The sequence below is a fragment of the Rattus rattus genome, chromosome 15 (assembly GCF_011064425.1).
Source record: "Rattus rattus isolate New Zealand chromosome 15, Rrattus_CSIRO_v1, whole genome shotgun sequence".
Lineage (NCBI taxonomy): Eukaryota > Metazoa > Chordata > Mammalia > Rodentia > Muridae > Rattus > Rattus rattus.
The window spans coordinates 12,008,290-12,032,976 of record NC_046168.1 but is presented as its reverse complement, the minus strand read 5'-3'; the positions used below and the strand labels follow the sequence as shown (position 1 = coordinate 12,032,976).

General features: G+C 41.2%; 1 protein-coding gene across 1 annotated transcript in view; it reads left to right on the top strand.

The window, feature by feature from the left end:
- Positions 1 to 1,389: 1,389 nt before the first annotated feature.
- The window catches only part of Map3k2 (mitogen-activated protein kinase kinase kinase 2), a 32,239-nt gene continuing 8,941 nt past the window's right edge, over positions 1,390 to 24,687 (top strand). Inside the window, exons 1-12 of the mRNA XM_032886202.1 lie at positions 1,390 to 1,524; positions 2,635 to 2,675; positions 4,092 to 4,191; positions 7,183 to 7,296; positions 8,014 to 8,101; positions 11,345 to 11,475; positions 13,479 to 13,558; positions 14,428 to 14,495; positions 14,643 to 14,735; positions 16,758 to 16,964; positions 21,835 to 21,983; positions 23,083 to 23,214. Of these exons, the coding sequence (XP_032742093.1) occupies positions 1,432 to 1,524; positions 2,635 to 2,675; positions 4,092 to 4,191; positions 7,183 to 7,296; positions 8,014 to 8,101; positions 11,345 to 11,475; positions 13,479 to 13,558; positions 14,428 to 14,495; positions 14,643 to 14,735; positions 16,758 to 16,964; positions 21,835 to 21,983; positions 23,083 to 23,214 (1,296 nt within the window). The 5' untranslated portion in view covers positions 1,390 to 1,431. The remainder of the gene's footprint in view (positions 1,525 to 2,634; positions 2,676 to 4,091; positions 4,192 to 7,182; positions 7,297 to 8,013; positions 8,102 to 11,344; positions 11,476 to 13,478; positions 13,559 to 14,427; positions 14,496 to 14,642; positions 14,736 to 16,757; positions 16,965 to 21,834; positions 21,984 to 23,082; positions 23,215 to 24,687) is intronic.

Genomic DNA, 24,687 nt, shown 5'->3' with positions numbered 1-24,687 from the left:
TCCACATTGTTACCTAAATTGCTATTGGCCTTTTTGATAACTTTTTTTGTTTTTTAATGATTTACTTATTTTGCATGCATTGATATTTTGCCTGCATGTATATACATCTGTATGGGAGAGTCAGATCCCCTGGAATTGGAGTCAGACAGTTGTAAGCTGCTGTGTGGTTGCTGGCAATTGAACCCAGCTTCCTTTGGAAGATCAGCCTGTGTTCTCTGGAAGAACAGCCAGTGCTCTGAACTGCTGAGCTGTCTCTTCAGCCCGATAAACATTTTTATGTTTGTAGTCTTGGGAAGCAGTTTGAGAGAACCCTTCAAAGTATTAGTAGGCCATTGTCCATGGATGGAGCTTTTCTGTTTTTCCTGTAAGCATCAGTAACAGGAACACGTCTCTAAACGAAGTATGTGATTTGGATAGGGTTGGTAAAGGAAGATCATGTTTACACAAGCTTTACTTTTTTTCCTCATTTTTTTTTATTAAGTCTTTGATATCTGGTGTGTGTTTTGTTTAGGAGCCATAGAAAAGAATTTGTTCTAGCACAGCTGTTTTGACTCAGGGTGTTAAGTCACTGAATGAATTAGAATGACTTTACCTTCCTTATACATGGGGTTGGAGGGAGAGCTCAGCTGTGAGGTGCACATACTGCTCTTTCAGAGTACCTAAATTCTATTCCCAGCGCCTACATTAGATGACTACAGCCACCTTCCAGCTCTAGGGGATCCAACACCTCTGGCCTCCGTAGGAGCATGCACACACACACACACACACACACACACACACACACACACACACACACACACAGGGTGGGGTGGGGGGTAGGGGAGAGAGAGAGAGAGAGAGAGAGAGAGAGAGAGAGAGAGAGAGAGAGAGACTCATCTAGATGCCTAGTTTATGTGTCGCTTGAGTCTTGGCAGTTTTGATGTTATTCTTGGAGGTGGTTTGTGTGTGTGTGTGTGTGTGTGTGTGTGTGTGTGTGTGTGTGTCTTGTAACACAATTAAAATTTTGTTTGGTAAAAAGAGGCAGGTGAAGAGTTCAGAGAGTTCAAAGCCAGCCTGATGTACATAGTTTCAGGACTAAACATAGAGACCCTGTTTTTAACAGGAAGAGATACATTTTATATGAGTGTGTGTCACATGTGTGTGGTTGCTGGGGGAAGCTAGAAGAGGGTGCAGGATTCCCTGGGATTGGAGTCACAGATGGTTGTAAGTTGTTCAGTGAGAGTGCTAGGAGCCAAACTTGGATCTTCTGAAAGAGCAGCAGGTACCCTTAACTGCTGAGCCATCTCTCCAGCCCAATTAATTCATTTATTTATTAAATTCCATTATAAATTCTGCTTGATGACTATGATAAATATATGTTGACATTAGCATTCTTTTAAAAAATGTGTGTTTTAAAAATTCCCAGATGATCAGCAAGCTTTGAATTCAATCATGCAAGATTTGGCTGTCCTTCATAAGGCCAGTCGGCCAGCATTATCTTTACAAGAAACCAGAAAAGCAAAACCCTCTTCACCAAAAAAACAGGTATTTTATTTCAGTAATACTTAAAAGATTTCATTTTTATTATTTTAAACTATGTGAATGTGTTTCTGTATAAATTTGTGCCCATGGAAACTAGCTGTACTGGATCTCATTGGAGCTGGAGTTACAGGTGCTTGTGAGCCACCTGACATGGGCGTTAGGAACTGAAATTTAGTTCCCTATAAAAGCAATATGTGTTCTTAACCACTGAGCACGCTTTCTAATCCCAACATCAGGAGTGTCTTAATAAGTGTATTTGTTGTTCTATGAATTACTTTCATTTCATAGACTTACTTTGAGTCAAATATTGTGTTTATTAGTACATTATTTGATATGTGCATTTTAAATTTTGTATTTATATTTAATATGTAATACAATATAAATGCTATGTATAAGTACAGTATTAAAGAAATAGTGAGAAAAACTGAATATACATTTTTAAAAAGCTATATGGTAACTGCTTGCTAAAGTTACTATTTCATCCATTCTTTCAGCACCCAAGATAAACAGTTTCTTTTGTTTCTTTTCCTAGAAGTATCGTCTGGATACCCATAACTGGGGTGACTTGGTTCCTATTAACAAGCATGAGCTAGGAAGCATAGGAAGTAGACTAGTTATACTAGACTAGTTATACTAGACTAGTTATACTAGAGTTCCCGCTTCCCATAGTTTCCCATCGTTTTGTTCATGGTCAGCTTAGGTCAGAACATAACAGATGGAATGTTTTAGACATAAGCAGACCTAAGTTTTAAAGTCATGCCATTTGAAGTCGCATAATGAAACCTCGCATTGTCCAGCCTTACTCTAGGACATGAATTATACCTCTGTGTTTCATATCCATGCTGTGTATTTAGAAGCTATTTAAGTTACGGGATTGATTCTGAAATACGAGAGTAGGTCCCCCAGTGAGTAGATACTGGTGCTCATTCCTGCTGTCAGATCTGACTGTGATTCTCAGCTCAGCTTTTGGCAGACGTTAGGTGAATGGGATTGCACCTTCAAAATGAAACCCTTTCTCTTCTGCTCTGTGTTAAATGAGTAGACTAGGGGAAATGACTTAGGAATTTATCTGGTCTCCGCATGATTATGACTGATATCTTTATTTTATTATAGAATGATGTCCGAGTCAAATTTGAACATAGAGGAGAAAAAAGGTAAGCAAGGGATTACCACACATTAATTAAATCATATAATAACATGTATTCCAGTTAAGATATTAGTATTCTTTTCAGGTTTGAATGAAGTTCTGTGGTTTTGAAATTGAAAATGAAATAGTCTTTGGTAATGGGTAGCATGTACCTAGACTGGCAAGAAATAGAATATGTCAAAATACATGCTAACCATTGGAAATGCTGAATGTGTTTGCTTTGCAAAATTGGGAAGTAAATGAGATTACTTCATAAGACATAATTTAAAATTTTACTATTTACCTTTATGGTTCCTAAATAAAAAATTTTGACTATCCTCAAAAGGCTTCTATGCTGTGGTGCATATTTTGCTAATAGTGTTGTAGAAGTGAGTTGGAATGGTGGCTGCAGGTACTTAAGCAGCAGGAATGTAAGCTCAGCTGTCTCTGCCTGGTGTCTCTTGCTAGCTCTGCCTCAGGGTGAAAGTGCAGTTGGTGAGGGCTGGAAAAAGACCCCATAGGAGTACAGAAGATAATGTTTTTGTTATTAGTGTCTCACTGCGTTAATAAAAGGCCTGTTCATCTTAAGGAATTTAAAACCCTCACAAGTCCTATAACTTGTAGATTTGACATGTTTTGCTATATATACTGGAAAAAAAGATAGAAAGTATAACTTACATATCAATAAACTATTATCTGATCTATTCCTTATTTGGGATTATTTTTTGGATGTTTGCTGGCTTTTCCATCCCTTCAGCTCTGTACCTAGTTTGTGATTTATAAAGTTAGCACAGACGTGGCTTCATCCCCGTGAAGCTAATAATCCGATTTGATATTCTCTAGACTTGGTGTAGGCTCCCTGGGCTGGCCAGACCTTAGGAATCGGGGAAGCAGATACCATGATCTTTTCCCTTCAGTCCCTTTATGATGTCTTAGAGATGCTTACATGACATATGTGTTAAGAGTTTGAATTGATAAGGGTCCAGGAATCAAAGCTTGATTCCACAGGACGAGGAGCTTACTGTTCCTAACAGTTTCATTGCATCCTATACTCAGATACCACATAGTTAGTTAACTCAGACACTTTCCTAAGTAGTTAGTTAGTTAGTTAGTTAACTCAAACACTTTCCTAAGTAGTTAGTTAGTTAACTCAAACACTCTCCTAAATAGTTAGTAAGTTAGTTAGTTAACTCACTCTCCTAAGTAGCACTTTATATTGAGCTTTAATATTTATTGACTATGAATTTAAAACTTGGAGAATCTTCTTTTACAAATTATAATTAGAATAAGACAAATTTTAATTGTAAATTTTATATTGAAAATTTTTGTATTTGATCAAATATTTTATAATTTTTACTTAAGTTTTTTATCTAACAAATGGAACTGTTGTAAGTATATTGTTTCTGACAACCAAAATAAAATATGTAAAAATTATTTTTTGTAGAATCTTGCAGGTTACTAGACCAGTTAAACTAGAAGATCTGAGGTCTAAGTCTAAAATTGCCTTTGGGCAGTCTATGGATCTACACTATACCAACAACGAGGTAAACATGCCCTTTTGTCTTTTAGAAGTCCTTATTTTGGAGAATTAGAGTGTTCATGGAAGAGATGGTGTCTTTATCTGGTGATTGGTAAGAAGGCGGCACATTAGAGGAGTGAGAGGCACATGTAGACTTTGCTGTTAAGTGGAGGAGTTAGCACCGTGCAGACACCTGAGACTCTACTCTGGGAAGTGGACACCAACCACCTTGTGGTTTCCGCTTCCATTTTTCCCTCTTACTGTGTAGTCCGTGAACTTATTCCCCTGCACACTTAGAATCTCTGTGATACTAGTCAGGATGTTTGGATTCTTGTATTGATGTTTGGGGTCAGCGTGTGTGGCCTTGAGAACTCCTGTGTTTTCAGGAGCCAGTTTCAATCCTGAGAGTAGAATTGGATTAGATGGTAACTGAAGTTTCTTACCGTGAGTGGGATTTTAAAATGTTTAGTAAATTTTTTAATTTTTTAGTTTAATCATCAGAAAACGCTTTTTTAGTGGCCTGTGTTAGGATTTATGAGTTGTAACCTTTTATGGCGTAGGTGTTACAAGTGTGTGGAGGAAGCAGAGAGCAGAGGAGTTGACGATCCTTGAAGGAAATGCATAAAGTCTTGGGATAAGGAGTAGAAGTCAAAGCCGGGCATGCATGGTGGTACATGCTGTAGTCCCAGCTCTGCGGGGGCAGAGGCAGAGGCAGCCATATGAGCCATAATGAGTCTCCAGACAGCCAGGGCTACATGGACAGACCCTGTGTATAACGTCAGTGAGTGTCCTCTTTATGCTACTAAGGAGAAGCCAGCAACTGAAGCAGCATTCAGACTGAGACTTTGGTCTGAGAAGGCAGGCCACAAAGAGTCCCAGGGGAAGAGTGGAAGATAGGACAGCCCGAGAAGCCTGTGATGAAGGGCACCAGTGGGTCGGGTGATGAGGGAAGGCAGCAAGACTGGGTCTGAGAAAATATAGGAAACCCCTGTGCGAATAAAGCACTTGAAAATAACCCAGATGCACATGCTCTTTTGAACGTAGAAGACTCGTAATTCATCACCAGAAGCAGCACAGCCTGATTGCTTACATACAACATGAAATGCTTCTGCTGAATAAAAAGACAGTTCATTGTCTGGAGGGAGCTCCAGGGGCTGCGTGCAGCAACACCAGCCCCGGTGCCAGCCCCTCTGCCTGCACCAGCACAAGCACAGCCACAGCAGGACCTGGGTAGGAGTCCCAGGAAGGCAGAGGGACATGTTTTCATAAGTACAAATCTGTATCCTAAACAGGATCTTGAGCAGATTAATGTGTACTCTACTACAGCAGGATCTTGAAATTTTACTTTTCAAGAAATCTGGGGTTTTAATTATGCATAAGCATATCTCTTACCCAGTCTTTCCTTGATCCTTTATCATATGTGCACACTGGCCGGGTGTTTAGCTGCCAGCCTGGGGTTCTCCGGGTTTCTAGCGGTATGGACACAGGGAAGTACATTGATGGTAGATGACCTGTCCTAAAGGGCCAGCTCTCTGGATAACAGACTTTCCATGGCCAGCTTCCCCTGGAGTCATTATCTCCTAACATAATTTCCAGGGAAACACAGCTACCTTACCTTCCAACTCCTGCATCTATCCCTTCTCTCCTTCCTCCTTCCTCCCAAGGTATTTTATCAGCAATAGGAAATGGAACAAAGATGATGTCCCAACACAAATTAGCTGCAAATAGAAATCGGAAATAAACTTTTAAGTACAGAGTAGACAAATGTTAGCAGAGTAGAAGACAGAATCAGATCAGTCTTGGCTTGTACTTACAGTTAGCAGACTTGCATTTCTCTGCGTCCATTACTACTGTTTTGGAGACAGAGTCTGGCCTTGTAACCTTGGCCGGCTCAGCGCTCACAGCTCAGCCTCGGCTGGCCTTGAATTTGTCAGTCTTTACAAAACAGACATTGCTTTCATACAGCCCACAGAGTGTTATATACCTCAGTAGGTCCTGGGTCAGGTGCCTCTGGTGCTCACCCTGTGCTATGTACTGAACAGCTCTGCCAAGGGCTGCCCTTTACTGTGCTCTGCTGGAGGGGATCCGCGTCTCCAGACATTTATGCTGCAGAGGACTCCCAGCCAAGGAGACTTTACATTTAAACGTCTCCCATGCTTAGAGTTAACAAGTGTGGCACATGCTCATTTATTTTCTCTGTTTCTGTTCCAGTAAAATGATGCACACTTTTATATCACTGACAGTCTCCTTAAGCTGCAAGTATTTATTTAAAAAATAAAAGATTTTGATTTTTATAAATTCTTGTGAATCATACTTTTTTCCTAGACTTCTTGGTTACTTTTGTCCTTTATAACATCTTAGCCATAAGAGGGAGGACTAGTGAAGAGGATTTCATATTGAGGGTCTCCTGAGATGACTGCTCACTTAGCTTGCTCTAGAGGCTAGTGGTGTAGACTACCAGGACCAGAGATGAATACAGGTGAACTGCAGAGTGCAGATACATAGCTGATGATACCTTCCCATGGCCCCTGTCACTGTTACTCAAGGTTTGCTATATTGTAAACACACCAGGCAGAGTGTAAACAAACCCATGGTAGACAACAAAAAGAATTAAGAATTTTATTCGTGCAGATGAAATGTAGTAGCTTATTTTATATAATTTATGTGTGTGCCCTTTAATGTTCTTAGGCATGAATAAACTTCATCTTAATTTAACAATTCTTACTATACCTTCATTTACCAATGTTACAAAAATATAGAAAATTAATTTTTAGATATATTTACTAGAAGAATGTAATGATTTATAAGGCAAAAATTTTAATTCTTTATTCATTCTGAGATTTTAGTGGTGCTGAAAGAGAGAACAGAATGCTGGAATAGAGATCTCTAAGCTCCTTAGACTTTCATTGTAGTAATAAATATAAGGTGTGATTTATAATTCCCTAGTAGCAGAGCTGCTCACAGAAGAATCTGACCTGGTGTGATGTCTGCATGATTCTTGTCTCTTTTTGTTCAGTTGGTAATTCCGTTAACTACCCAAGATGACTTGGACAAAGCTGTGGAACTGCTGGATCGCAGTATCCACATGAAGAGTCTCAAGATATTACTTGTTCTAAATGGGAGTACACAGGTATGAATTGGGGTTGTATTTCTCACTGAAGATTATAAGACTGTAATCAGGGTTATATTGATATTTTAATTTATAAAGCGTAAATTTATATATATATAAAATATATATATTACTGCTGTAGCTTAATAGCTTAATATCTTTGCTTCTCAAAACTAGTTAGAATTACAAATAATATATTATACATGTGAAACTAATAGAAACTGGCAATTTGAGAAGAATTATATTAAAATTGAAATGTCCATTTTGTATTTTTATTTTTTACACTAATTTTGTGTAGATGAGGGGGGCATGTGCACATGCCACAGGCACATATATGAAGATCAGCTTTCTCATTCTCACATGTTGGATTCAGGATTTGAACTTTGGTCATCAGTGTTGACAGCAAGCACACTCACCTGATCTTACTGGTTCTGAAATGTTCATCTTCTCTGTCTCAACTAACTCCCTCCCTCCCTCCCTCCCTCCCCTCTCCCTCCCTCTCCTCTCCCTCCCTCCCTTTCTTTTTATTCCCAGACTCAAGTAATCTTCCTGCTTTCATCTTCCAAGTAGCTGGGGTGGTAGGCTTGTGTCACTCTTTTGGTAGATTAAAATTTGTAAGAGTAGACTTTAAAAGGCCCAATAAGAATAGAAGTTAGCTAGGTTTAATTTGAGTAAGAGGATGGTTCTGTTGGAGCCTCAAGTGGGAAGACTAGCATTAACTACTCTTTTCTCTTCTAGGCTACTAATTTAGAGCCGTCACCGTCACCAGACGATCTGAATAATACACCACTCGGTGCGGAGAGGAAAAAGCGGCTATCTGTAGTAGGTGAGAGAGGCCGAGTCTGAATAAGGCAACGGTGATTTCTCACATCCTTCTCGGCTCTTACTGTGTGGTAACATGAAGTAGATCCCTGAGAGTAGCATCTTGTCTCTATAGTCTCTGCAGTTACATACTTTGGCCTCTTTGTCCTATCCGATGTCCCTGAGAAATTAATTTTAAATACTGTAGGACTAGCAATAACCAATTTAAAGTTTTTGTTTCTACACAGAATATTTTAACACTGAAGAATTCAGGTACAATCTCGAAGATGTTTTAGTCATTTTACCAGGAGGGAAGAAGTAACTGTAGGACATTGGAATGAGTAGACTAGACTCCTAAGTATGATGTGAACAGAGAGGGAAAATAACTGTAGACATTAAAGTGAGTAGACTGGACTCTTGTTCCTAAGTTCTCTAGGGTTTTAGGTGTTTCCAAATATACTATCAATATGAAAATGGTTAAGAATTTCTAGACTATGTTTTATTATTGTTTTCTCACTATCCTATTGTATTTATCATCAATAATGCATTCCTTATACTTAAGCTTCTGATAAAAAGAAATGAAGATCCTGTATACTATATTGTGAGGTAGCCTTGTTGAGCCTGTGCTAGGCAGGGGTGTTCTGAACCCTCCATGCTTGTTGTCATGAAAACATTAACAAGGAGCCAGAGAGATGTGGTTAAGAGTGTTTTCTTTTCCAAAGGACCAGATTTTGGTTCCCAGAACCAGTGTCAGGTGGCTCACAAGCACCTGTGTCTCTTGCTTTAGGGGATCCAACACTATCATGTGGCACTCACATGCACATGCCCATGCATACATGTAGACTCACACATGCACAGAAATAAAAGTTATAAAGTAAACCCTTAAAGTGTCATTCAAAATACAAAAAAGAATTGGCAAAATAAAAGTGTTTCATTACTTAAAGAACAGTTGATATAATTATTTTTAACAGATAGGGGAGAGGATGTATGTAGTCATTCCTGATAGCATGAGTTCTTGTACTAAGGCATAAATTTGAAAGGGGAAGTAGAAGAGGAGAGACAGGTAAATAGGGAGGAGAAAACAAGGGAAGAGAAAACAAGAGAGCGGGACCAAGTAAGACATTTGGTTGAAGATTTAGGAATGACTGGAGTAGAAGAGAGTTGCTGATAATGAATGAAAGGATTAAATTAGTACAAGTAACTAGAACAGTTGTTTTTTGTTTTCTAGGAGAAGCTTCTTTTTAAAAATTTGTTTATTCACTTTACACCCCAATTGTAGCCACCTCCATTCTCCCTGTTCTATCCTCCCAACGAAGCCCCCTATGGGTACCAGCCCGCACACATCAGCACATAAACTTGCTGCAGCAGGACTAATCACATCCTCTCTCACTGAGGCCAGACAAGGCAGCCCAGCTAGGGGAAAGGGATTCAGGGGCAGGCAACAGAGTCAGAGACTGCTCCCACTCCGATGGCTAGAGGTCTACATGAAGACCAAGTTGCATGTCTGCCTCAAGTGTGTAGGGGCCTAGGTTAGAAGGAGCTGTTTTATGACCATTCTTTTTTTAGGTGTTTTGTCTCACATGAGTCTATTTCGGAAAACTAGAGATATGAGCCACAGCGCTGATACACAGATAGAGCTGGCTTGTCCTTACTCAGATAGATTTGAGATTACAGTGAGAGGACACTGGAGTTATGGGAATTGAAATTCCGGTACTCTCACTCTCAGCATGAGACCAGGAACTTTGCCCTTGACGATGGGGTTAAAACCATAACACTTGTAAACAGAGCACTTCTGGAACAGCTGCTATCTTTCTTTGTGGAAGTAAAGTAAAACAGTCACTACATTTCAGTTGTTAGACAGGAAAAGCTTATGTGCACTGGCTAAATTGCCATTTGATTTCCTCAATATTAACCCACTAGTATTCTTGTTTGACTTTGGTGCCAGGATAAGAAAAAAACTGAAAATTGTGCAGAATTACTATGAGTGTGTTAACTTCCTATTAAAGGAATATTAAGAAATATGAGTTGTCAAGTAATTGGATGAAGAAATTTCTATAGCCTCCTTCTTTCTCAGTCTCCTTTTAGTTGAGTATATTGCTCTATAACTAAAAAAAAAAGAGTATGCAGAAAGATGAAAATATCAGGGATGCAATAGTGACTGTGTTACAAAACCTACATGAGCTCCCCTCAAAGCTTATTAGCCCACACTTCTTTGCAGACAGCAGATGAGGTCTCTGCATCCTCTTAATAAATGTTCCCTTGCTCCTTCTCCCTACCTAACAGACAACCCCTTTACATATGCCTCTCTCTCTCTTTGATTTAAACTTAAATAGAACAACACTTGCACGTTTGTTTTTCTTTAAAAAATACTGCAAGGAAAGCAGACAACTTGGTTAATAAAGTACCATTTCCTGTGAGCCAGGTGAGTAAATGATTGCCAGGCTCTCCTCTACTTCTTCTTAAACTGTGAAGGCTCTAGGGGTGTATAGTATATCTTACTATATATATAGGCCTAGCTAATCTCTACTGTCTGTATCAGCCAGGCTGGCTTTGAGCTTAGAGATCTGCCAACCTTTGCGTCCTGAGTTCTGGGATTAAAGATGTATGCCCCTACACCTGGAAAATTATGAAGAAATTAAAATGCAAAGAATATAGCTTACCACAAAAGTCTAGTTTTAAGTAATACAAAGTAAGATCCAGGATATTAAATACAAAATCAGCTGAATGACCAAGAAGCAGTCTTACTTCAGGTGTTAATGGAAAGAATCTCATGGGGCTCAATATACGTAACGTTTATAGTGAATGGATTTACCATTAGAGCATTTTTATCAAGAAGTAATGTAGTGCTGTGTTCATTGATGTGAGAACAGACCAGTTGCCAGAGACGTTTAAGATAGCAGCCTGCCCTGGATTTAAACCCTGCTGATGGCAGAGCCCTTATTCCTTCCCTATATGGAGATATCAGTCACAGGTTATGTTAAATATAGGCAGGTACAAATTGTCTTTGGAAATTCAAAAGCCGTGGCATAAGATTCTATAGTGTGTTTCAGCCCATGATATGGTTGTCAACAGTCAGGAAAACTGGAGCGTGAATGGAGAAAGGTTTTATAAAGATCTGAACCTGAATATTCTGATTAACTTTTGTAAACACTGGGTTTTATTTGCTAAAGTTATGTTTTTATGTAGTTAGAAATGAAACCTATTTAATTGAAACAAAAATTAATTTCTTTGCTGGTGAGGATACAACTTTATAATTTTTCTTTTCGAGGTCCCCCTAATAGGGATAGAAGTTCCCCACCCCCAGGATACATTCCAGATGAATTGCACCAGATTGCCCGGAACGGGTCTTTCACCAGCATCAATAGTGAAGGAGAGTTCATCCCAGAGAGCATGGACCAAGTAAGCCAGAGCTGGGTGCTGGTTTGTACTGTATGTTAAGATACACTGGTCAGGATGGTGTGTGTGTGTGTGTGTGTGTGTGTGTGTGTGTGTATTTTCTCTAATCTATCTTAAGTCAAATAGTTATTATAAACTGCCCATTAATTTATATATACCTTTTTATATTGGTATATCAAAAAATACTAGAACAAGCTGGTTTTTGTATTGATCATTTAAGATATATTTGGCTTATAATCTTAAATTAACCAACATTCAGATTTCTTAATAAACTATCATTTATTTGTTTGTTTGTTTGTTTATTTGAGTTTTTTTAAGGCAGGATTTCTCTATGTAGCATTGACTGTCCAGGAACTCACTTTATAGATCAGGTTGGCCTTGAAGTCTAGAGTGCCGGTATTGAAAGTGTATGTCACCACTGCCGGCTTAATGAATACTTCAAAGATAGTGTAAAATAATAAAAGTGTGGTTTGTGAACTGTCTTTAATACTTAAAAGTGCTTTTGCTTTGTGGTACCCAGGTATTTTTGTGGAGTCGCTGTTAGGTCCTTCCATTGCCCTAAGTGCCCACAGTACTGTGACTTTTTCCGTCTCCTAGTGTAGCATTGCACTGAATTGTTTGTCTCAGTTGAATAGGGCCATTGCTCAGCGTTCAGTAAGCAAAATTACTTTAGCTTCAATTACCTGACTATAGAGAAGTATATTTTTCTCTTAGAAGATTTCTGTAATTACAGCTGTTTATACAGGATATTTAAAACTGAGTGATTCTGAATGGTAACCGCTATTTGTCACTGTTCCTCTTAAAGAGTAATTCTACGGTAAATCTAAAATCGTGGGGAAAGTTGTATACATTTCTTGATGTGCTAGAAACCATTGAATTATATATTTTAAATGAATGAAGTTTATGTTATATCATGTCTCAAACAATGTTTTTTTCTAAATAAAGGACAACATTCAAAGGGACTGGCATACGGGTTCAGAGGTTCAGTCTAGTATCACCAAGGCGAGAGCATAGCAGCATCCAGGCAGGCAGGAGCATAGCAGCATCCAGGTAGGCAGGAGCATAGCAGCATCCAGGCAGGCATGAGCATAGCAGCATCCAGGCAGGCATGAGCATGGCAGCATCCAGGCAGGCAGGAGCATGGCAGCATCCAGGCAGGCAGGAGCATGGCAGCATCCAGGCAGGCAGGAGCATGGCAGCATCCAGGCAGGCAGGAGCATGGCAGCATCCAGGCAGGCAGGAGCATGGCCAGGCAGGCATAGCAGCATCCAGGGCATGAGCATGGCGGCATCCAGGCAGGGCATGGCAGGGCAGGTGAGAGCATGGCAGCATCCAGGCAGGCAGGGCATCCAGGCAGGCAGGGCATGGCGGCATCCAGGCAGGCAGGCAGCATGGCCATCCGGCAGGCAGGAGCATGGCGGTATCAGGCAGGCAGGAGCATGGCAGCATGGCCAGGAGCATCCATCCAGGCAGGCAGGACAGGCATCAGGCAGGCAGCGCATGGCAGCATCCAGGCAGGCATGGGCATAACAGGGCGAGGCAGGAGCATAGCAGCATCCAGGCAGGCGAGCAGCATCCAGGCAGGCATGGCAGCATCCGGGCAGGCAGGAGCATGGCAGCATCAGGCAGGCCAGGCAGGCAGGCAGGGGCATGGCGGCATCCAGGCAGGCAGGAGCATGGCCAGGCAGGCAGGAGCATGGCAGCATCCAGGCAGGCATGAGCATGGCAGCATCCAGGCAGGGCAGGAGCATGGCGCATCAGGCAGGTGCATGGCAGCATCAGGCAGGCAGGAGCATGGCATCCAGGCGGGCAGGAGCATCCATCCAGGCAGGCAGGGCATGGCAGCATCCCAGGCATGGCAGGCAGGCAGGGCATGGCATCCAGGCAGGCAGGCATGGCAGCATCCAGGCAGGCAGGAGCATAGCAGCATCCAGGCAGGCAGGAGCAGGGGGAGCGGATCCTTTGCTTGTTACCAGGCCAAGTCATGGTGGACTCTGTTTTCCTAGATGCTGGATCCATTGTCTTTAAGCAGCCCTGAAAACTCTGGCTCAGGAAGCTGCCCGTCACTGGATAGTCCTTTGGATGGGTAATGATGACTACAGTTCTGCTGTTTAGTACATACTGGTAAAAGTGCACACACAGAGAATATGGAGTGATCAATAATTCTTTATTTCTGCTTGTCCGAAATGTGTTGGAAGCAAATGCAAACAGAATTTACATATGTTTATTTTATGACAGCTCTTGAAACTGTTATAAAACTTCTCTTGATTGGTTTTGGCAGTTACACTTTTAAAAATTTTGTTTATTTTGTGTGCCTAACGTGCATTTGTCAGGGTGCCCTCTGCTGTTCTTAGAAGGACATTGCTGTTTGCAGTCTTCTGGAGCACAGAATTAATATTAAACCCTTCACTTGTTTGTCTCCTCTGGGATTCTTTATGAAAACAGATTCACACTTGGAAATTCACGTGTACTTTCCTTTTATCCACCCCTGTCTGTCAGCACAACCTACTGGAAAATCTACTCAGCCCCACCTCTAAAAAAAAAAAGACGAAAATTTTTAGTGAACTGTCCAGAATATTTGTCCTTAATGTTTGATAAGTTAAAATTATATGTCTTTAGTAGAGATTCAAAAGCAGTTTCAGAAAAAAAAATGATTTTCCAACATCGAACTGAAGTACAGCTGCTTTAAACCAACATGCTTCCAAGTGTATCGTTCTTACCCCTGTACTTAAGAGCTACTCTAAAAGCTAGGCTTTTGTCTGTGTGTACCAAATGAGTGTTTCAAAACAGGTTTTTCTTTTTAAAAATTTAAGTTAGTATTTAAGTGAACTCCTTTACACACACACACACACACACACACACACGAACACATGTAGAAGTATAGATATTACATAAAAATTTTTTTGTTTTATTGTATACTGTCCTTCAATTTAATTTTACATTTTCTATTTATAGAGAAAGCTACCCCAAATCACGGATGCCTAGGGCACAGAGCTACCCAGATAATCATCAGGAGTTTTCAGGTTAGACTATAAATTCTACATGCTTGAATGTTTATGTCATGGTTTGGCTAGGAGGGGAAATTTTTTGAAAAAATTAAAAATGATAATATGCTTTTCATTATTAAGGAGATTTGACTTTTAATGATAGTGTTTTTTATGACTTAACAGACTATGATAACCCCATTTTTGAGAAATTTGGAAAAGGAGGAACATATCCAAGAAGGTATCATGTTTCATACCATCATCAAGAGTATAATGATGGTAAGTTTTGAACTTAGAGTCAGTCTATAAGAACAGATTAACATGAAGCAGACATTACAAAAATGAGCATACATTTTAAAAAGCCTCATATTTATGATAACTAAATAATTTGTTCTTGAGTCACTTAATTTTCTGGTTAAAAAAAAAAGAAGAGGGGTTGGGGATTTAGCCCAGTGGTAGAGCGCTTGCCTAGGAAGCGCAAGGCCCTGGGTTCGGTCCCCAGCCCCGAAAAAAAAAAAAAAAAAAAAGAAAAAGAAAAGAAGAAAAGCCTTTGTCAGGAATGGTAGGGAGTACACACCTTTAGTCCTAGTACTCAGGAAGCAGAGCCAGGCAGATCCATCTCTGTGAGTACCAGGGCAGCCAGCTGTAAGGTTTCAAACAAAATAAAAAATAAGACAGCAAACCTTTTTTCTGGTAACCGACGGTATGCTTAAACAGTGTATGCTGTTTAAGCACAGGAACCTGAATTCAGATCCTCAGAACCCACAGAAAAGCTGGGCATAGCGGTGTGCACCCCTTACCTGAGCTTGGAGGAGAGGATGTGGAACAAGTAGAACCCTGAAGCGTAGCCAGTGTAGCTGAATCAGTGAGCCTCAGGTTCAGTGAGACCCAAAGTCATGTGGCAAAAAACACAGGTGGCAGCTGGCACACGGCCCAGGCCTTTAATCCTAGCACTTGGGAGGCCACCCATGTCCACATAGTGGGTTCCAGGCCAATCAGAGTTACAGAATTACATAGTTATACCCTGTCTTAAATAAACCAAATAATTAATTAAATAAATGACATGATTATGCCATAGATAGATTTATAGATTATAAAGGTGGAGAGTGATTCAAGAAGATACCCACTGTTGACCTTGATCTCCACATACATGTACATGTACCATCCATGTTCTATTGCTGTGAGGAGACACCATGATCGTGGTAATTCTCTTAAAGGAAACACTTAATTGGGGCTGACTTATGGTCATGGTGGGAGCATGGCAGACATGGTGCTGCAGAGATAGCTGAGAATTCTACATTTGGATCAGAGGGCAGCAGGAAAGAGACACTGGGCCTGCCTTGAACGTTTGAAACCTCAAAGCCCATCTCCAGTGATGCACTCCCTCCCACAAGGCCACACCTCCTCATACTTCCCAAATATGCATCAGCGGGGGTCCAAGCTTTCAAATATATAAGCCTATTGGGGCCGTTCATATTCAAACGGCCATAGTATGTGGATCATGTTTCATTATCCATTATCTTGTTGGATATCTAGACTGTTTTTGTTTCTTTGCTCTTGTGGATAAATGTAGATGTGCCAGTGTCTTAGTTTGCTCTCTGCTGTGATAAACATCATGACCAAATACAGCTTGGGGATGAAAGGGTTTCTTTTGCCTAGCAGGTTACAGTTCTTCATGAAGAGAAGTCAAGGTAGGAACTGAAGCATATGCCATGGAAAAATGCTGTTTGCTGGCTTGCTCTCCTGGCCGCTCAGCCAGCTTCCATACACAGCTCAGGTTCATCTGCCCAGGGCTGGCACCACAGACAGTGAGCTGGACCGTCCCACATCTATCATTAATCAAGAAAGTTCCAGACTGGCTGGCTTACGAGCCAGTCTGATGAATGTAGTTCCTCAGTTGAAATTTCCTCTTCGCAGATGACTTTAGCCTGTGTCAAGTTGACAGAACAAGAACAACCAGAACAGAGAGGATCTCTGCTACTTGTAACTTTCTGATTTGCTTTTAATGTTTATTTTAAAGCCACTATTGGGAATGAATTTATTTTTTTCTGTCAAAGTGAAAGGGTTTTTTTTTTTTCCTGTGTTTTTCACGTGCACATGAGTGTATGTGCAGTTTCCCATAACAGAGTACTCAAAATTTGTATCCACCTCCACCTTCACTCATATAGTCATTGTTATTTCAGCCTTTTCAGCTATATTTGCAGGGCAGAGGCTTTCCTATACTATACTATAGATGTTTAAGTATCTTAAAAATGTAGTACATTGATATAAGGAATAAGTTCATTCTTTCTTACTTTGTAGGTCGGAAGACTTTTCCAAGAGCCAGAAGGACCCAGGGCACCAGTTTCCGGTCTCCTGTGAGTTTCAGTCCTACTGATCACTCCTTAAGCACTAGTAGTGGAAGCAGTATCTTTACCCCAGAGTATGAAGACAGTCGGATAAGAAGACGGGGGAGTGACATAGACAATCCTACTTTGACCGTCACAGACATCAGCCCACCCAGCCGTTGTAAGTAATAGAAATACATAGAGAAACTGCATAGTGTTGTGCAAACAGAGTAAATGGCAAGTTGGAACTCAGGGGGAAGCAGACTCTTCCTACGTGTGTGTTCCTGCTAACTAGAGAGCTAAGTGTGTGTTCCTGCTAACTAGAGAGCTAAGTGTGTGTTCCTGCTAACTAGAGAACTAAGTGTGTGTTCCTGCTAACTAGAGAGCTAAGTGTGTGTTCCTGCTAACTAGAGAGCTAAGTGTGTGTTCCTGCTAACTAGAGAGCTAAGTGTGTGTTCCTGCTAACTAGAGAGCTAAGTGTGTGTTCCTGCTAACTAGAGAGCTAAGTGTGTGTTCCTGCTAACTAGAGAGCTAAGTGTGTGTTCCTGCTAACTAGAGAGCTAAGTGTGTGTTCCTGCTAACTAGAGAGCTACGTGTGTGTTCCTGCTAACTAGAGAGCTAAGTGTGTGTTCCTGCTAACTAGAGAGCTAAGTGTGTGTTCCTGCTAACTAGAGAGCTAAGTGTGTGTTCCTGCTAACTAGAGAGCTAAGTGTGTGTTCCTGCTAACTAGCTGAGCTAAGTGTGTGTTCCTGCTAACTAGAGAGCTAAGTGTGTGTTCCTGCTAACTAGAGAGCTAAGTGTGTGTTCCTGCTAACTAGAGAGCTAAGTGTGTGTTCCTGCTAACTAGAGAGCTAAGTGTGTGTTCCTGCTAACTAGAGAACTAAGTGTGTGTTCCTGCTAACTAGAGAGCTAAGTGCTCCTCCCTTTTTAGGAGAACTGTTACTAACTGTTCTCATCCATTCTATTCCGCATGTCTGTAAGCACTGAGACTTTGTGTGAGACTTGTAAGAGATGGCCTAATGAAGAGATTGGTTTGTGGAGAAAAAATTACAGTAAATAAGTGTAGAGATTTGCCAGCTGTGTGTGTTTATTATTGATTTGATATCTTACCAAAACAACTTAAAGATTTATTTTGGCTCAAGGTTTTAGTCTATGGTCCTTGGCTCCATCGTGATTCTTGGTCTGTGCTGAGGCAGAGTACCATGGTGGTGGAGCATTGGTGGAAGAGACATAGTCGGACAGAGAGGGGACATCCATACCTCATAGGAGATGGCAAACAGGACTCGAGATGTGGAACTCGGTTCCCAGCTTAGGCTTAGGCTCAGGGAGGTGAGGTATAACCTTCAGAGGCACCCTCCTACCCACTGATAAACTTTCTCTAGCAAGGCTCCACCAACTCAAGTTTCCAGAACTTTCCAAAATAGCTCCATCAGCACTACGTTGCCATCCCTCTAGCCACATTCTTATCTTTGAGTATATTAGTTTGTTTGTATATGTGTGTGCATGCATGTGTCTGTATGTGCATGTGTGTGTATGTGTGTGCACGTGTGGTGTGGAGGAGTTAGTGTGTTACCTGTAACACTTGTTAAGGATATGAATTAGCTTGTTTATTGATGCTGTGACAAAATACTTGACCAAACTGACTTCAGAAGAGTTTACTTTGACTGACAGTTGTGGGGCTAGAGTCCATCATAGAAGGAAAGGCATGGTAGTGGAGCACAAAGAGGCTAGTCATGTTTAGTCTGCAGCCAGGAGGCATGATTGTCCTGGCTTCATTTGTTCTTTTATCCTTTTCGGGACTCCCAGCCGGAGGGAGAATGACCCCATGACCCCACACTGGGTCAGCTTGGCTCTTCTCTTTTCAGTTAGTCCTCTCGGGAGACAGTTCACTTTTACTGATGTGAGGTGATCTCATTGAAACAGGAGAACTAAGACTGTCATGGGAAATGAGATCAGAGTGCACGTATTTGAACTTTATCACCAACATCCTCATGCTCCAGCTCAAAGATAGATTGTAACAAAATTTGTATGATCCTAAATACAAATACACACACATGCACATACAGATCCTAAATCCTTGTTTCGTTGTCATTCTTTACTTTTACATCCATTACCCCATACTACCTGCATTTACTTTGTTGTTGACTATCTTTAATGAGATTGGAAATAAGGAGGGAGGGATCTGGAGAGTTGGCTCAGCAGGTTAGAACACTGGCTACTTTTCCAGAGGACCTGGACTCAGTTCCCAGCTCACAACTGCCTGTCCTTTTTTCCTTCATTTTTTAAATGATATTTTTCAGGCTGGAGAGATGGCTCAGTGGTTAAGAGCACTGACTGCTCTTCCAGAGGTCCTGAGTTCAAATCCCAGCAACCACATGGCTCACAACCATCTGTAATGGGATTTGATGCCCTCTTCTGGTGTGTCTGAAGACAGCTACAGTGTACAGGGGGTGGGGGGAGGGAGAGTATGTGTGTGTGTGTTGTTGGGGGGTGGTATGGAGGAGACAGAGAGAGACTGGACCACATATTACACTAGTGCAGTGACAGTGAAGACCAGAAGAGAGCATCAAATTCCTTGGAGCTGGAGTTAGAGGTGATTGTGAGCCCCCCAGTGCATGTCCTCTGCAAGGGCAGTAAGCACTCTTATTTGCTGAACCATCTCTTCGGCCACCATAGGTTTTGTGTTTTTACTTTAATTTTAAGTTGCTGTTCTGTGAAGCTATGGAGATTAAACCCAGCGAAAGCCAGGCAGTGTTGGCATATGCCTTTATTCCTAGCACTCAGAAGCCGAGGCTGGTAGATCTCTGAGTTCGAGGCCAGCCTGGTCTACAGAGTACCAGGATAGCCAGGGTTACACAGAGAAACCCTGTCTCTAAAAAAAAAATCAACCAATCAACCAACTAGCCAAACAAACAAACAAATGCTCCCAGAAAACAATGTTTTGTGATTGTTCTGCTAAGCCATATCCTTAGCCTATTGAAAATTGTTTTAAATTTCCTGAATTATCTTGAGTCTGGTTATGTTGACTGCTTTCTTTTGCTATGTCCTATGTGGCCCTGGCTGTCCTGGAACTCCTCTGTAGATCTGACTGGCCTTGAACTCATAGAGATCCTCCTGCCTCTGCCTCCTGAGTGCTAGGATAAATGATGTGCTCCACTGGGCCTGGTGTGTGTGTGCTGTTTGTGTGCATTTGTGTGTTTTTGTTTATTTGTTGTGTTTTAAGTTTGCTTTTTTATGTGTCTTACAGTTTTACATGGAGTGCCAGACATCACTTATAGGATCATGAAGACTGAGATAAATAAAATTCATGCTAGGCATATGCACAACTCTTCTGCCTTGTTGGTTTTCATGAGGGTTTGAGTCAGGGTAGTCCCATTTTACTGGGTTGGTTATTTTGTTTGCTCCTGTACTGGTGCACCTTGGACTTCAAATTCCCCTAGAGCTTTGCAGAGATGATTTTCGAGATGCTAGTGCTCCAGCCCCAGCATTTGGTCCTTTGGTTGTGCCTGCTTCTCAGAAGGAAGCCGTGTCCTCATCCTGCTCTCTCAGCAGGAGGTTGCTGCTACTTTTTAAAGCCTAGCATAAGAGAGACAGACTGTCTGCCTTTACTCCTGAGCAGACACCCCCCCTCGCCCTCCATTTCTTCAGTTTCCAGAGATGAGCTTTATCACAGATCTGCACACTTTTCTGGAGTAGAGAAACTCTTGATGGGCCATAGGTTTTCAGCCCTTAATCCAGGAAGTTGCTAGTTTTGTTTCATTTCCTTTCTACTGCTCTAATATGGTAACAGGTTTTCACTCTTCTTCAAGAAGTTTAAGGCAGTTCTTGTTTTTCGGTACAGCTCTCACTTCATAGCCTTGGTGCCCTGAAACTGTTACGGGAGAGCCACTTGCCTCCGCCTTCTTAGTTATAGGATTGAAGTCATCTGTCACCAGGGCCAGCTAACTATCATGGGACCATTCCATTCCTCACCTTGACCACCAAGTGAGGTTCTGTGTGATCTCTGGCTTCTGTGAGTCCAGGGAAGAGATACACAGCAGAGATATTGGGCGAGTAGGACCCATGTGTGCTTTGCTTTCCCTGGGCTTCAGCGCTGTCATGGCAGCCTCACACGTTCTGATGGAGCTTAGCTTTCCTTTCTTGCTGGAATGGGATTTTCTATGTGCTTCACCATTTCTTTCTTATCTTTGTTTAGAGTGCCTCCTTCTCTTTAGATTTTAGGTTAATTGGGTGCCCTGTACTCTGTGATCCAAAATGTTCAGTAAAAGCTATGGTTTTTTTTCCAGGTAGAGTAGTACACACCTGTAATTTCAATACTTGGAAGCAGGCATACCAGAAGTTCAAGGCTAGCCTGAACTTTGTAACAACTTACAAGGCAGCCAGGGCTACATAATGAGACCCTGTCTCAAAAAAAAAAAAAAATATATATATATATACACACACACACACACACACACATATACATACATATATATTATATTTAAGTTATAGGGGCTAGAGAAATGGTTCAGTGGTTAAATGTACTGGCTGCCCTTCCAGAGGATCTAGGTTTGATTCTCAGCACTCAGGAGGCAGTTCATAACCATCTGTAATTCTAGTTCCCGGTGAGACTGTGCCCTTCCTGGCTTCCTTGGTCACTGTGTGCATGTGGTGCACAATATACCCGCATGCAGGAGAAACACTCATATACACAGAATAAAGTTGTAGTTTTATTGACTGCCTGGATTCTCCTATAGGGAGGGAAATGATACTTTTTCCAGACCTCTGTGTTACAGATGGGCCTGAAAGACTTTACGAATACTTGTAATTTGCTGTAGTAAAAACTGGAAAATAGGGAATCATAGAGTCCATGTATCTTAAATTGAGTGAAAGATGCCACATTTGCATTTGGGGAAAATGAGTCATGAGTTAGAATTCTTAGACTAATGAGAACACGTTTGAAAGATTTGGATGGTCATCATTTTCCCTGGTATCTAGAATGTTCAGTTATGTGCAGGGATGTCACTGCATCACACCTGACTATTTCACTTTAAGAATATGTTCTTTTTCAGCACCTCGAGCTCCAACCAACTGGAGATTGGGCAAACTGCTTGGCCAAGGAGCTTTTGGTAGGGTCTACCTCTGTTATGATGTTGATACCGGACGAGAACTGGCTGTTAAACAAGTTCAGTTTAACCCTGACAGCCCCGAGACCAGCAAGGTAAAAAGTTATCATGCAGACCACTTGGCCACTATAAAAGCTTTTTTCTTTGGAGGGGAAACAAAACAAAAACAAAAGCAGATTTAATCAGATTGCTCCAAGCCTAGAGATGTCATTCATTCCCCAGCCCACATGGCAGAAGAAGAGAACCAGCTCGGACATGTTCTCTGACGGCCATAGCTGTGCTGTGGGATGTGTGTGTTCTCTGACGGCCATAGTTGTGCTGTGGGATGTGTGTGTTCTCTGACGGCCATTGTTGTGCTGTGGGATGTGTGCACCCCTCCCCAAGACAAACTAAATGTATATGCAAAGTTTGAAAATGTAATATAACGACATGTGGTGGGATTCGGGGCTTACTGCTGTTACCTTAGCAACCACGGCTGTTAAGGCATTGAGGTCTGGAGATGTGGCTTGCAGTTGAAAGCTTTGACTGCTCTTAGAAAGGACCCAGGTTCAGTTTGCAGTGCCCACATGGAGGCTCACAACTGTCTGTAAACTCTACATCCAAGTACGGTTGGACACCCTCTTCTGGACTCTGAGGGCACTGCACACTTGTGGTCCAGACAAACCCAGGCAAATTCACATATGTTAAAAAATTAAAACTAGGGGTTGGGGATTTAGCTCAGTGGTAGAGCACTTGCCTAGCAAGCGCAAGGCCCTGGGTTCAGTCCCCAGCTCAGAAAAAAAAAAAGTTAAAAAATTAAAACTAAAATTAAAAAATATATATATATTGGTTAGAGACTAAAATGTTGTATGTAACAGTGAGCATTTCATAATGAAGTCACAGGTAATCCATGAGTTAAGAATGTTTTGCTTTTATCATGATGCTATAAAGACTTAACACAGGGTCAGTGACATTGTTCAGCAGGTTAAGGTGCTTGCCACCAAGCCTGTCAACCTGAAGTCAGTACCGGAATCCACCTCCCAGGGACCCACATGGGTGAAGGAGAGAACTGACTCCTCCTGCAGGTTGTCTCTGACCTCTACATGGTTTTCATGGTGCATGTACAAAAAGCAAACATACACATAGAGACAGACAGACAGAGAAATGTAGTAAAATGTTTTTTAAAAAAGACTTAGCAGGAGTTCTGTCTTTCAGGAAGTAAATGCACTTGAGTGCGAAATTCAGTTGTTGAAAAACTTGTTGCATGAGCGAATTGTTCAGTATTATGGCTGTCTGAGGGATCCTCAGGAGAAAACACTTTCCATCTTTATGGAGTACATGCCAGGGGTAAGTTCACATTCCTTTTAAAAATAAGGTGGGAAGATTTCAATTCAGCCCTTTTGATCTGCTGTATCATAGGTGAAATTTTGTACCTGACATTGCTGGCAGTCAGACTTAGGGTCTCATTGTAGAACTGCTGATTTGCTCATACGAGGAGAATGATCATGGTCTTACTCCTTACTGTAAAGTTTTAGTTTTTCTTGTAGACAAGAAAGTATCTGAGATATAATACTGGTACCTAGGAATATTCAATTTGTTTTAAACATTACCTGATTTCTAAATATATACTATTATAACTATATGATGTGTATTGTGCATATATATGGCTGCTCTGACCATGTCCTAAGACCTTCTAGTTCTGTGTGATCTGGCTGGAATGTAGACATATAGCACCTTTAAGCCCTCTGGTTAGAATACAGATACACTCTTAGTACACACCTTTAATACCAAGCAATGAATGTAAAGTTAATATATAGAAGGAAGTCCCCATGTTTGAAAGTGATGTCTAATTGAAGGGCAGACAGGGTGACGAATCAGAGAAAGAACTGACAGAATGAGATAGGATATTCCCAACTCAAATGGGAACAGACAAGAAGGAGAGGCAAATTAGAGGAGGGGTACAGTTTTACTGGGACAGTTATAGAGAGACAGGTTGCAGAGCAAAAACAAGCTAGACATAGGTAAAGACAGAAGGAGACAGAAGATTTGAACAGATTGCCAAAGGTAGTATGAGGCCAAGTAGAGCAATTCAGTCAGAAGCTCAGAGAAGCCAGTTTGAATCAGTCAGCTTGGAGAGGAGTTGAGTTGAACCAGCCAGCCAGAGTTCAGAAAGAACTAGAAAGGGTGAGCTTATTCAGCAGTAAGTCTCAGTGGCTGAAGACATTTAGGCCTAGGTTAGATTGTCTGGAGGCTCAAAGATTACAGGAATAGGCCTAGGTTAGCAGAGTCCTTGGAGACAATTATTACAGGAGAATGTGGAAGTGATTTCATTTGTAACTGCAAAATGAAATTGTGACCACTCTATATTCCTTTCTTTTGTATATATAGAGTATATTTTAATTCTAATAAACTTTCAAGATGGCAGTTAGCATCTTTACTCATTGATAGGTGCCTTACTCCAGGCACGGTGCCACACCTCTGTTATCTCAGCACACAGGAGGATTTTAAGTTCAAGACCAACCTAGACTTGACAAAATGATTTTTCAAAAACTAAAAAGGAAAACAAAGTTCTCATAACTTAGTAGAGTGAGTTAGGAAGAAGAAATTTGATTTATGGATCTTTATGGGAGTAGATGGCTAGAGTTACATGTTGAAGGCACAAGGTTGCCATTTGAGCTTGCAGATCAGTACCTGGCAGTGCTGCAGTAGACACTGTCGATGTCACACAAGCACCAGTAACTCGTCATTATACATTGTTGTTATAGCCACACCACTGATACTCAACTGGATTTATTTGCTACTATTGTGTTTCCAGATATT